This window comes from Cherax quadricarinatus, chromosome 33 (assembly GCF_038502225.1).
Source record: "Cherax quadricarinatus isolate ZL_2023a chromosome 33, ASM3850222v1, whole genome shotgun sequence".
NCBI classification, from domain to species: domain Eukaryota; kingdom Metazoa; phylum Arthropoda; class Malacostraca; order Decapoda; family Parastacidae; genus Cherax; species Cherax quadricarinatus.
The window spans coordinates 27,458,219-27,473,030 of record NC_091324.1 but is presented as its reverse complement, the minus strand read 5'-3'; the positions used below and the strand labels follow the sequence as shown (position 1 = coordinate 27,473,030).

General features: G+C 39.5%; 1 protein-coding gene across 3 annotated transcripts in view; it reads right to left on the bottom strand.

The window, feature by feature from the left end:
- Positions 1–8,024: 8,024 nt before the first annotated feature.
- The window catches only part of Pop2 (CCR4-NOT transcription complex subunit Pop2), a 44,889-nt gene continuing 38,101 nt past the window's right edge, over positions 8,025–14,812 (bottom strand). For all 3 annotated transcript variants that reach the window (XM_053783817.2, XM_053783818.2, XM_053783819.2), the window contains one exon: positions 8,025–14,281. In XM_053783817.2, the coding sequence (XP_053639792.1) occupies positions 14,141–14,281 (141 nt within the window). In that variant the 3' untranslated portion in view covers positions 8,025–14,140. The remainder of the gene's footprint in view (positions 14,282–14,812) is intronic.

The window sequence follows — 14,812 nt, the reverse complement described above, 5'->3', positions numbered from 1 at the left end:
CTTGTCGGTTTTTCAAACCATTCATCACAACTGTCAGACACTGCAGCATCATGGGATCTTGTTACAAAGAATTCTTCAACACTTGTTCAGCCTTTGGACGAAGACCTACTTCGACTAGTGGATGGTACCACAATGACCCCGCCTCCGCCTGCTTCACCTCACCTCACTACAGTATATAAGCCACGTCTACGGATCTATGCTGTACATTCTACAAGATTGATGGACTGAACACATCGACTCCAGGCTGAGGGACTGATTACCTCATACTCCTCCTCTCCTTACGCCTTCCTCTTTGTATTGGACTGATGAAGCCACTATGTGGCGAAACGTTTCCTGAATAAAGATTCCCATATGCTGCACAAGTGTCTCAATCTTCAACGTATATAATCATGTATCTCTCCCGCCTGCGTTCCAGGGAATACAGTTTTAGGAACCTCAAGCTCTCCCAGTAATTGAGGTGTTTTATCTCCGTTATGCGCGCCATGAAGGTTCTCTGTACATTTTCTAGGTCAGCAATTTCACCTGCCTTGAAAGGTACTGTTAGTGTGCAGCAATATTCCAGCCTAGATAGAACAAGTGACCTGAAGAGTGTCATCATGGGCTTGGCCTCCCTAGTTTTGAAGGTTCTCATTGTCCATCCTGTCATTTTTCTAGCAGATGCGATTGATACAATGTTATGGTCCTTGAAGGTGAGATCCTCCGACATGATCACTCCCAGGTCTTTGACGTTGGTGTTTCGCTCTATTTTGTGGCCAGAATTTGTTTTGTACTCTGATGAAGATTTAATTTCCTCGTGTTTACCATATCTGAGTAATTGAAATTTCTCATCGTTGAACTTCATATTGTTTTCTGCAGCCCACTGAAAGATTTGGTTGATGTCCGCCTGGAGCCTTGCAGTGTCTGCAATGGAAGACACTGTCATGCAGATTCGGGTGTCATCTGCAAAGGAAGACACGGTGCTGTGGCTGACATCCTTGTCTATGTCGGATATGAGGATGAGGAACAAGATGGGAGCGAGTTCTGTGCCTTGTGGAACAGAGCTTTTCACCGTAGCTGCCTCGGACTTTACTCTGTTGACTACTCTCTGTGTTCTGTTAGTGAGGAAATTATAGATCCATCGACCGACTTTTCCTGTTATTCCTTTAGCACGCATTTTGTGCGCTATTACACCATGGTCACACTTGTCGAAGGCTTTTGCAAAGTCTGTATATATTACATCTGCATTCGTTTTGTCTTCTAGTGCATTTAGGACCTTGTCGTAGTGATCCAATAGTTGAGACAGACAGGAGCGACCTGTTCTAAACCCATGTTGCCCTGGGTTGTGTAACTGATGGGTTTCTAGATGGGTGGTGATCTTGCTTCTTAGGACCCTTTCAAAGATTTTTATGATATGGGATGTTAGTGCTATTGGTCTGTAGTTCTTTGCTGTTGCTTTACTGCCCCCTTTGTGGAGTGGGGCTATGTCTGTTGTTTTTAGTAACTGTGGGACGACCCCCGTGTCCATGCTCCCTCTCCATAGGATGGAAAAGGCTCGTGATAGGGGCTTCTTGCAGTTCTTGATGAACACGGAGTTCCATGAGTCTGGCCCTGGGGCAGAGTGCATGGGCATGTCATTTATCGCCTGTTCGAAGTCATTTGGCGTCATGATAACATCGGATAGGCTTGTGTTAATCAAGTTTTGTGGCTCTCACATAAAAAATTCATTTTGATCTTTGACTCTCAGTCTGGTTAGCGGCTTGCTAAAAACTGAGTCATATTGGGACTTGAGTAGCTCACTCATTTCCTTGCTGTCATCTGTGTAGGACCCATCTTGTTTAAGTAGGGGCCCAATACTGGACGTTGTTCTCGACTTTGATTTGGCATAGGAGAAGAAATACTTTGGGTTTCTTTCGATTTCATTTATGGCTTTTAGTTCTTCCAGAGATTCCTGACTCCTATAAGATTCATTTAGCTTAAGTTCGATGCTTGCTATTTCTCTGACCAGTGTCTCCCTACGCATTTCAGATATATTGACCTCTTTTAGCAGCTCTGTTATTCTTTTCCGTCGCCTGTAAAGGGAGCGCCTGTCTCTTTCTATTTTACATCTACTCCTTTTTCTTAGAGGAATAAGCCTTGTGCATACATCGAGTGCCACCAAGTTAATTTGTTCTAGGCATAAGTTGGGGTCTGTGTTGCTTAGTATATCTTCCCAGCTTATATCGGTTAGGACTTGGTTTACTTGGTCCCACTTTATGTTTTTGTTATTGAAGTTGAATTTGGTGAATGCTCCCTCGTGACTAGTCTCATTATGTCGGTCTGGGGCTCCGCGCATACATGTCTGAACCTCAATTATGTTGTGATCTGAGTATATTGTTTTTGATATGGTGACATTTCTTATCAGATCATTATTGTTAGTGAAGATGAGGTCTAGTGTATTATCCAGTCTAGTAGGCTCTATTATTTGCTGGTTTAAATTGAATTTTGTGCAGAGATTTAAAAGCTCGTGTGAGTGTGAGTTTTCATCAGAGCTGCCTCCTGGTGTTATTACTGCAACAATATTATTTGCTATATTCCTCCATTTTAGGTGCCTTAAGTTGAAATCCCCCAGGAGCAAGATGTTGGGTGCAGGAGCTGGAAGATTTTCCAGACAGTGGTCAATTTTTAACAGCTGTTCCTGGAATTGCTGGGATGTTGCATCCGGAGGCTTGTAGACTACCACAATGCCGTGGCCAGAGCTACGACAATGCAAGTAACAAGCACCTAAAGTCGGTTCCTGACCAGCCGGGCTGTGGCTCGTACGTTGGTTTGCGTGCAGCCAGCAGCAACAGCCTGGTTGATCAGGCTCTGATCCACCAGGAGGCCTGGTCACAGACCGGGCCGCGGGGGCGTTGACCCCCGGAACTCTCTCCAGGTAAACTCCAGGTAATGGTTGTTGGTAAATGGTTTTGGTTGTCTTGATCTACTTTCCCTATTAAATTTAATCTAAATAGCCAGAATGTATTTAATTAGACCTTAAACAGGCTCACACCGACCCCCCCCACCCCCAAGCTGGAAGGGGTCGCTTCGCTTACCCGTAACTCAAAGGGGCCCCGCCAATCTGAATAGCCTAGGGCCCGGAGACTTCTTAATCTGGCCCTGCCTGTATCTAATTCTTTTGCTGTCCTGGGTTCAGACGTCCCTACTTCAACACCTCAGTCTGTCCTCACTTCTTCGTGTTCTCCCTCACAAACCCCGGTATCGACAAGACCTCGTACGACACCTCCTCCCAATCGTCCCTCTACTTCTCAGAGGTCCAACAAATCTCCTTTAACCCCTCCTTCCCTTCATCCACCTCCACATTTTACCTTCCCGGTCTCTGTACCTAGGTCTTCCCCTTTCACTGGCTCCGTTACAGGTGTGGAGGTTCATCCTCCTCCTCGTACTGTGCCTTCCTCCCCTGTCCCCTCCCAAGTTTCTTCCTTTTCTGCCACCTCCGGGGTTTCTGCCTCTTCTGTCCCCTCCCACACTTCTCCAGTTCCCTCTACCCTTTCGCCCCCCCCTACCTTGGTACAGTCCATTACAGCTCCGATTTTTACTCAAACTCCTCCTCCTTCCATCTCCAATATTGTCTCCCATACGATGTCTCTGAACTCCGAAATACTTCAAGCAATCTCTGAATATATTGCAGAGACCAAACCATCAATGGACAATGATCTACCCTCTGTTCCTTTTCTTTCCTCTTCTTCATCTGCGCAACTCCTTTCTTCACAACGCACCATTCCTTCGCTACTTGAACGTTTCCCTTTGCCACCGCATGTGGACTTTTCTAACCCTTCTAGTCCGTAGGTACCCTTACCTGCGGATTTCAGGTATCTTTATCATTGTCAATCATGGCCTATTTACAGAGGAATATTCGCGGCCTCAGGGGTAATCGGGGTGAGCTTCAGATGTTGCTCTCCCAGTTTTCCCCTGTTGGTGTTTGCTTACAGGAACCAAAATTACACTGCCGTTATCTCTCCCATCTCAGGCTATAGTTTATTGTATTCTTCAGATCCTTTTCCTGATGGGACCTTTAATGAAAGTGCCCTTTTTCTACGCACTGATATTCCGTACCATCAGCTATTTGTTCGCACTTCGCTGCATTACACAGCAGCCCGTATCCACTTGCATAGGTGGTATACACTCTGTTCTTTGTATCTCTCTCCTTCTCGGGCATTATCTATCCAGGATATTGCCTTTCTTGTTTCGTCATTACCGCCACCACTTCTATTACTTGGAGATTTTAATGCCCATCATTTCCTCTGGGGGGGGGTCTCACTGTGATTCCCGTGGCATTCAGTTAGAGACTTTTCTTGCTACCCACCCGACCCCCTCCATGTTTTAAATACAGGTACTCACACCCATTTTGATCCTCGGACTCATACTCTCTCTTGCATCGATCTCTCAGTCTGCTCTTCCTCTGCCGCATTAGACTTCACCTGGTCTGTTCTCCCGGATTTACATGACAGCAATCATTTCCTAATCATTCTTACTTCCCCTTCATATTCACCACCTCTTCGTAACCCACGCTAGCAATTTGATCAGGCAAATTGGAACTTTTACTCACAACTAACTGTTTTTAGTGAGGTTCCTTCTTCGTCCTCTGTTGATGAGCTTTTACACCTCTTCTCGTCCTCCGTTTTAACCGCAGCTTCTCATTCTATACCCCAAACTTCGGGCAGGCATTCTCAGAAATGCGTGACTTGGTGGTCTCCTGCTTGTGCTCATGCAGTACGTTTGAAACGCGCTGCATGGGGCAGGTACTGGTACAATAGAACCACGGAGAGACTTCTTGATTTTAAGCAGAAGCGTGCGATCACTCGCCGTGTCATCCGTGATGCTAAATGCACTTGCTGGCGAGATTATGTCTCCACCATCACCTCTGCTTCCTCTATGAGTGCATTCTGGAAAAAAGTACAAAAACTGAGTGGTAAATATTCTCCTGACCCGGCTCCTGTTCTGCGGGTTGCCGGTGTTGATATAGCAAACCCACTAGATATTCCCAATGAAATTGGCAATCATCTGGTCCGTATTTCTCAGGGGCTCCTTCTATGCCCCTCGTTTCTTTCCTCAAAGTCTGCCAGAGAGTTAGCACCCTTGGACTTTTCTTCTCTCAGAGAAGAACAGTATAATGTGCCTTTTACACTTCAGGAACTGGAGGCAACACTCTCAGCTTGCCGATCATCGGCAGCTGGGCCCGACGACATTCATATTCGTATGCTACAACATTTACATCAGTCAGCTCTTGCAGTCCTATTACGCCTTTTCAATCTTATTTGGTCACAAGGAGTTCTTTCACAGCTGTGAAAATCTGCCATTGTTCTCCCTTTCTGCAAACCAGGTACTACGGGACATGAAGCCTCCCACTATCGTCCCATTGCTCTTACCAATGCAGTTTGCAAAGTGATGAAAAGCCTGGTAAAAAGATGTTTAGTGTGGTATTTAGAGACACACAACAGTCTCTCCACTCGTCAATATGGCTTTCGTAAGGGCCGTTCTACCATAGACCCCTTACTATGCTTGGATACGTATGTTCGTAATGCCTTTGCAAATAACCACTCAGTTATTGCCATATTTTTTGACCTTGAGAAGGCATATGACACAACTTGGAGGTATAATATTCTGGCCCAAGCCCACTCCTTAGGCCTTCGAGGCAATCTACCATCCTTCCTTAAGAACTTTTTAACTGACAGACATTTCCGTGCTCGGGTTAATAATGTGCTCTCCCCGGACTTTATCCAAGCTGAAGGTGTCCCCCAGGGATGTGTTCTGAGCACAACACTTTTTCTCCTTGCTATAAATGATTTGGCCTCTAGTTTTCCATCCAATATTTGGTCATCACTCTATGTTGATGACTTCGCTATTGCCTGTGCAGGCGCTGTCTCCTCATTACAGTTTCTCTCCAGCATGCGGTCGACCGTGTTTCCAATTGGGCCACCACACATGGGTTTAAATTTTCCAGTACCAAAACTCACCAAATTACTTTCACTAGACGCTCTGTCATCTCCGATCATCCTTTATACCTCTATGGCACCCGTATCCCTGAACGTGATACAGTCAGGTTTCTAGGCCTCCTCTTTGACCGTAGGTTATCCTGGAAACCTCACATTACCTCTCTGAAAACAACTTGTCACAGCCGGCTGAACCTTCTTAAAACCCTTGCTCATCTTTCATGGGGAGCTGATCGTCGAACTCTTCTTCGCCTACATTCCACCCTCATTTTATCGAAACTTGACTATGGTGACCAGATCTATTCAGCTGCCTCTCCTGCTACTCTGTCTAGCCTCAACCTTACTCATCACCAAGGATTACGTTTATGCCTTGGTGCTTTTCGCTCTTCCCGTTGAGAGCCTCTATGCAGAAGCAAACGTTCCATCCTTATCCGATCGCCATGATGCCCATTGCCTTCGCTACTACGTATGCTCTCAAGATCTCCGCAATCCTTCCATTTATAGAATGGTCACCGATATTAGTAGACATTCTTTATTTGTTCGTTGCCCCTTCTCTCTTCACTTACATTCGCTCTTGTCTTCTCTTCAATTTCCACCTTTCTATGTTCATGTAGCATCTCACTTTTCCCTACCCCCCTGGGAAGTTCTAGCTGTTCGAGTCTGTTCTTTCTCACTCCCTTGCTCGAAAGCCCAACTGTCTACGGTAGGTAGGTAAGACACATAGGCAACTTTATTCAACTTTATTTTCGGAATAAAGTTGCCTATGTGTCTTACCTACCAACCTGTCGGTATTGTATACCATTTTGATGTTTGTCTACGGTAGCTTCCCGCTCTCTTTTCCTTGACCACTTCCACTCTCATTCTCATGCCGTTGCAGTGTACACAGATGGCTCTAAGTCTTCCGACGGCGTAGGATTCACAGCAGTGTTTCCGGACAGCGTCGTACGAGGGCATTTACTATCTTCGGCTAGTATCTTTACTGCTGAATTGTATGCCATTCTTACAGCACTTATCCGTATTGCATCTATGCTTATGTCATCATTTGTGGTTGTCTCAGACTCCCTTAGTGCTTTACAAACTATACAGAAATTTGATACACCTCACCCCTTAGTCCTCCGTATCCAACTTTGGCTACGCCGCATCTTTACCAAGCATAAAGATATTTTTTGTTGGGTCCCTGGTCATGTTGACGTACAGGGCAATGAACAGGCAGACACTGCTGCGCGGTCAGCAGTACGACCTACCAGTTTCATATAGAGGTGTTCCATTTATGGACTACTTTGCTGCAATAGCTACCCACCTTCACACCAGTTGGCAACAACATTGGTCTACTCTACTCGGTAACAAACTTCAATCTATTAAACCAAGTATAGGTTACTGGCCGCCTTCTTGTCACCAGTGCCGAGGTTGGGAGACTACTCTCTCCCGTCTCCGCATTGACCATACTCGTCTTACTCATGTTTATCTCATGGAGAGGCACCCTGCTCCTCTGTGAGAATTGTCAGGTTCCATTATCAGTCAGCCACATTCTGTTAGACTGCCCACTTTATCAATGAGCACGCAGAATTTACCTCAGTCGTCGTCTTCGCTCCACTGCTCTCTCTTTACCTTCCCTTCTCGCTGATGAACCCACCTTTCATCCGGACTCTCTCATTGACTTTTTGACAACTGACTTACTTCACAAACTCTGATGATACCTTCAGCCCTTTCTACCTTGATCTCTTGCTACCCTCTACCTTGCACTATCCCCTGCCCCACTGTTTTCTGTAACCTACTGATCGCCCCTCCCCCCTTCTGCCGCCCAATACCCTCGCTTCCTTTCCTACCCTGCAGCGCTGTACAGCCCTTGTGGCTTACCGCTTCTTTTTGATTATAATAATAATAGTTCAGGCATCTAGAGAGACCAGAGCTGTATCTCTTTCCTTCCCTCTCTCATCACCACACACACACACACACACAAAAGGTGTTCATTTTTGTTGGGGGGAGGAAAAAAATGGTTCAGGAATCAACCTGCCATCCTCATGGAAAAAGGTGATTTAAGGTACCCAGTGTTTTGGTAAAAAATAAAACAAGATATAGCTTTGTTACAAAACAAGATCTATTCTTTCCATACCATCAATACTGTATATAAACAACAGGTTTGCAAGCTGCTAAAATATGATTAAAATTATTTACATACCAAAAAGTTAAAATGAAAAAGCAAATTTAGTGGAGATTGTGATTCTCATGAATTAAGTGTTGATAATTATGTAATATCTGCTTCTATCATTATTCTTGTAGACAAAAAAAATTGCAGAGATTTATTGAATAAAAGATATCAGCAAGTACAATATAAAATATTACAAAAGATATACTAAAAAGCATGAATATTTTACATTTTCTTTGAATATGCTAAAAACTTTTCACTGACTAGACAACTGTGGTCCAACCTCCTGAAATGCTTACAAAATAGAGGTCTGCATTAAAATAATAAATTTATACATTTTACCCCGACAATGCAGTTTTATGGTGCAAAAGTAAGAATGACGCCTGTAAGCACATACCATATTGTAAAACAATGCTGATACAAATTCTCAAAAAATATTCTCTCAGATAATTTAGTCATGGTGCTGATAGAACAAATTTGTGGTTCTTGTGAATATATGAAATAAAGCAAAGCTGAAATTAATACCAAGAACACAATCTGTGTAGGTTAATTAACAGGAGTATTAACAGAGTATATCGTAAACCTATAAAGAAATACACAAAACATTCAGAGTATTTTAACAACACATACAATATTATAACAATCTTTAAAAAATATTTGTCAGGCAACCAAAACATTTGTAAACACTTCATTTGGCTGGGAAATCCAATTCTTTAAAGATAGTCTGCATTAAATCCTGCAATACACATGGTAACATTAAACTTGCAATCACAAAAAAAAAAAAAAATGGCTAAAAGAGAGATGCTGAAACATTGTTATCACAGTTTTTTTCTTTGGTAGATCATTTACTGCTTTGTAATTTAAAAAAAATATCCCTGGCAATTGCCCAGTACTCACACCAGTTATTGGAAGAGAAACAAAAATGTAATCAGTGATTCTGAGTACAGAGCAAAAAATTACTAGGGCTTTAAGCACCTTACATTCGAGTTCAAAATCCAGCACAAATCTCATTTCTAAAGGTTGTGTATGTAGTGTGTCTTCTCAATGACTATCAAAGTATTAGAATCATTGGTCTCACCACAGGTATCATTACTGTATTAGGAAGGCATCAACCAAAAATACCATTTACCAATGCATGAAACCATTAGTGTACCTATCATGCCATTTTAGTAGACCTTTTGCTTGATATCAAATCTACAGAGCTCAAGAAACACAGCTACTAGCCACACAAAATAATGTCTGAAATATATAATTTAGTAGGCTGCAATTAACACACTCTACCCGGGTGTTTGACAAAAGCAACTACTTGAGACCGCCCCAAATACAAAGATGTGGAAAAGCAATGTACTGTGTAAAAGGAAATGCTAAACACTTTACTTTCTCATTAAAAAATGTTAAACAAAAGTATCTAGCATATAAGTAGTTTTTAAGATAAATCATATAAAATCTGATTACATTTTAATATAAAGCATTTTCCAATAAAAAACTAAACCTGACAAAAAAAAAATCATGAAAGAATGACATGTATAAACTCCTAAACTTTAAGTGATTAAATTTTTGCTTCTGATTAAAATTGTGTGCATTTAATAGTATTTTATAGATTTCGAGATTAAGAAGCCTAACAATTTCTTTAATGAATACATTACATTTCATCCCAATATTAATCTCTTTACAACATATAACAGCCAAAATCTAATAGGATGAAGAAGCACGTGACTCCACAGTCAAAATATATTGCAGCTTGCAAACTTGCTGATCTTCCTTGTCTCTCCTTATAAACACTGTCCTTAGAACCTTCTTGCCATTCCATTTTTATAGTCTGCTATCCCACATAATCTTTCTATTCACACTTGTTTGGAATTACTAAAAAGACTCCAATCTGTGTCCACTTTCACAATCTGTAAAAATGCCATTGTACATTTCTGCTGTCCTTTGCCAAGGCTGACACCCTTTCCAGCACACAACTTATCTATTTCAGTTTTCACACTAAATCCTCAAGGTTCCAAAAATAGTGATTCAGGGTTCATCTTGACACTGCCAACTGGAAATATCCCAACACAACCATGTAAATGTTCATAACTTTCAGATTTCATCGCTGGCTATATGCCATAATTGTCAAGTCTAGAAAATCCAGTGATTTTCATCCTGCCAAATTTCACATGTACTTCAATCCTTAACTCACACCAGCATATTTGTTCCCTTATTTTCCACTCAAGAGTGATGGGTTCACCGACACTCAAAAAATTAATTCCTTACAGTTAAAGTTTCTTAAGTAAGTAGAAATCACTGTTCATTCAAAATATTATACCTATTAGGAGCAACATGCCCCAATAGACCCACCTCGGTTACAAAAGAATACATACAGTATTTTACAATGCAGCAGTATATCAGTTATCTAGTACACAGTCAACCAGAATTATGATTATGCCAGACATCAGATCTTAATGAAGATGTGTGACCTATATTAATTTTATAAACTGTTGATTTCATCAGCAGCAATTGTACACGTTGACACCTCCATATCTAATGATCCTGATAATGACAATTCTGGATGAAATGTATTACTGGAATAGGTGTGCAATACCCTTTAATATTGCTGCATATAATAAAAGTTCCAATTACCCTATACGTTTTTACTTCAGTTGTACTCAAAAAGGACATTAAGCCCCACTTTACAAAAATGTATGGAATTGTTTTCTGAAATATTTGCCTCTTTTACTGATATAGGTATTTTTTAAAGATACAGCAGCAAAATAAGAATAAACTAGATACTTCTTTAACAGTAGTGTACATTCGATGTTGATGAGACTGCGCTGACGTTTTAGTTTCTTTAACAAAAGTGACATAAATGACATAAAAATTAATTTATTTTAATTATTTTTAAACAAATATTACTCATCACTTTAAAGGAACAAAGTCCCAAATCCCAATATTGCACTTAATTTTAAATGACTAGCAAAAGATTACATATGTTAAATCTTAATAGTTGAACAATTTAAAATGACAACATAATCTATTAGAAGGTAAGTTATTAAGACATTGAACAAAATAATGTGCCAATAGAAAAACTATATGCCAATAATGAAAAAAATATTATATGCCAATAATAAAAAACAGTTTTAAATGTCTTGATACAAATTCTCTGGCGTTATGAAACTGAAATGTACGAATAGCAGCCTCAAGTTACTTGCTTCTTCAGTGATATTTTTAAGTACCCATGTATTCTTAGGAAAAAATTATCAGTTTGGTGACTACTCAACATGTAAAGAGGAGCAATGCCACTGGCTAAAATTCCAGCTTTCATTTCCATCACAGAAATAAATATTGGGCAGTGTATACTTCCATATATCCAAGAAATCAGGTTTTCTTGTTTGTGTTCAGCTCTCATAAGTATACCAAAATGTTTGAATGACTGAACATTACACATGACGAAAATGCTTGATACTAACAGCATACAGTAAAATTTCTTATAAAATCTAGCTAATGCTTCAATCCCAAAACAATAGTCTATCCTCCTAAACACCTGAGTGGCTTCATTCATCATAATGATTATTGGCCTTAAACTTCTAAGAGCCCAAATCCAGATTGAGAACTTTGGAATCTCTTTACCATGGGAAGAATAACACCACACAAGTACTCGGTATATTGTATACTGCTTGAGGATCAAGGCATGAAACGCTTGCCAAACATTTACGCAGCTCAACCCTGCCCTTCCAGTCACTTCAAGCTTGGATTTTACATCTAAATTGGACGTAAATGACAGCAATGGAGGACCTGGCCCTAATTCTCAAGACACACTCAAGTTTATATGGACATGAGTATAATTTCACTCATTAAGTACTGTACTAAAATTTTAAAATTTCACCTAGAAAATTAATCCTAATATGCAAAATTTTTCATGAAATAATTTCCCTCAAGCATGAATTTTGAACTAGGGCTGAGAGGGGGGTCTAGAAACACGTGAAAAGAGTGGCAGTTGTTAATTGGTGGTGTGATGGACGTTGATATGAGATGCTAACTGCAGTTCATTAACTTACTTATACAAGAGTGCTTCATGACACAACTCATCATTAGTAATTCAATCACATTCATTTATGAATACTGAAAATAGAGAATTAGAGAGGCGAGATGCAAAGAAGAAATAAAAAAAAAAGAAAGGGGCAGAGAAAGGGCAAATGAAGGTAAGTGGGGAAAAGAAAAGAGAAGATTGAAGTAAAAAAAGGGAAATGGGGGAAAAAGAGGAATGAGAAAAGAGAGAGAGAGAAGGAAGAGGGAGGAGAAAAACTGATATAAAGGAAGAGGAAGATGTAGAAGAGAGGGGAGAGGAGGAGATAGGAAAGGAGGTAAAAGGGAAAAGGAAAAAGATGACTGCAAGAGAGAAGGGTAAGGGGAGGGAGGAGGGAGAGGAAAGGGAGGAGAGAAAAAGGGAGAGAGGAGAAAGATAAAGAAAGAATTGAAGGGAGAGAGGGGAATTGGAATGAGAAAAAAAGAGGTGAAAGTAGAGAAAGAGGGAAAGATGGAGAGAAAAGGGGAAGAGACATTAGGCAATAGAAAGATCAGAGGAAAACAATGGGAGGGGAGAGCAAGGAGAGGAGACAGCTTAAAGAGATATGGGGGAAAAAGGATAAAGAGGAGCAGAAGCCAAAACAAGAAGGGAAACTTATCTAATATTTCATACACTCATATGCTCTTAACTTTAACCAAATTTTGTATGAAGAATTTCTCATACGCATCTGAAATGCTCTAAAACTGTTGCTGGTGTTGCTATATGTATACACAAAACAGAAATATGCCAATAATAAAATAAAAATTTGCTAATACTGCACATAAAGTTCCATTACAAAACACTTTCAAGAAACTTAGAAGAGAAACATTCTAAAATCAGTGGTGACAAATAACATTGACACACTAAGTTTGAGCTTTATATAAATAAAATTATTATGGAGATTTAGCATACCCAAATAAGTATTTTTTTTATCTTTGACTATCTTGTACTCCACAAAATCTGACAAACTGTTTAACTGAACATTTCCAGAAAACATTAATTTTACATTATTTATTGCAAGATACTTTCTACAAAGTAAACATTCAAACATTAACATACTTCCATATTAAAAAATAAACAGAACAAATGTTAAGCTTCACCAACCAAAATTTATTTAGCAATTTAGTATAATAAAAAATTCATTAATATCCCTCTTCAATAGACTGACACTAAAACATTGACTGATTTCTGGGGGAGGATTATTCCAATTGTAATGAATGCAGTATGACAAGACTTCTCCATACCTTCAAAGAATTCAATCGTGTGACTTTTAAAGGACTATTTTTGTTTTAGAAATTTTGATACCAATTCCTTAAATCTTTTTGAAGGTCTTGTATAAAAGATGTTTACCTCTCTCAGAATGTAAACACTTAAGAGGCCTTACTTTCTGGCTAAGCATAATTACTAAAACATCTTTTAACAAGATAATGAGTAAGTTATATGAGGGATTTGCATATTTTATCAAAGCACACTTTCAATTTGAGTCATTCAAGCACTGGATTAAAAATTAAGAACTTTTCTACTTCTCTTCACGTCTCCCTATCACTGGTTAAAAAATTGTCTTCAAGTGTAAACTATCTTTACTAATGTTTGTCAATTTTGGCTACAAGTTTATATTTTACATAAATTACTAATAAACCTTATTTGTTAGCAATATCACCAATCATGGCTCTGGAACTCTAGAACTATGGACCACTGTTTACTCACCAGGAGTAGAGAGTATGAGAGAAAGAGTGAGCACATATAACAAATCTAAAATAGACATGGAAATGAAAATAAAATTGGTTCACTGAGATGGCACCTCAAGTGGCTTAGAATATAAATGTGAAACTCAGCTGAGGGGCCACATTTCTGAACATATGGCAATCTGTCAAAACCTTTAAGTTACCCTTCACTCATACAGCTGGTTGTGTCATTAGGATGTAGGCATGTCTGCAAACGTTTCTGCATGACAAAAAAGAGTCTGTACACATGGCAGGTGTGCTGGGATTTTCCAATGCACTATGAATTGGATGTGGAGTCTGATGTGTGACCATTGTCCGTATATGAAGCCGTAGAATTGCCGTTCACAACAAAGGAAGTTCCAAGGCCATATAGATGACCACAGTATTTTGCATCGTCAATCTTGTCCTCAAAAAACATCTTGGAGGAAAGGGGATAATTATTTGTTAATGTAGAAAAGTTCAATGAAAAATCTATCATTAAAACTTTTAATTTTAATATCTAAAAAAAAAATTTCTGATCTAGGAAAATCCTATTACATACTATTTAAAACTCATAAACATTCACTAATTGGTATCATTACACTAATTCTTTAGTGTGCATTTATGAATAATCTTAATACTATTCTTATTCTGTCCACTTACCAGTGATTCAAAGGAATACAATCATAAATATAAAAAATATAAAAATTAGATACATACATCAAAAAGAAAAATAATGCTATTTTTTTTTTTAATTTGGTTAGCATCAAACTATTTACTAGATAAAACTTTTCATGTACTTTTTTCTAAGATTAGCCTATATTTCATAAAATTTATTTATATGCAAATTTCTTTCTTTGACACACTAAATAACATTTGTAATCTATAAAGCTATAGGTAGAAGACCAGACACAAAGCATAGACTTGAGGGACAGAGGTTGCAACCTTCACTCAAAAGTGAATGAGCACC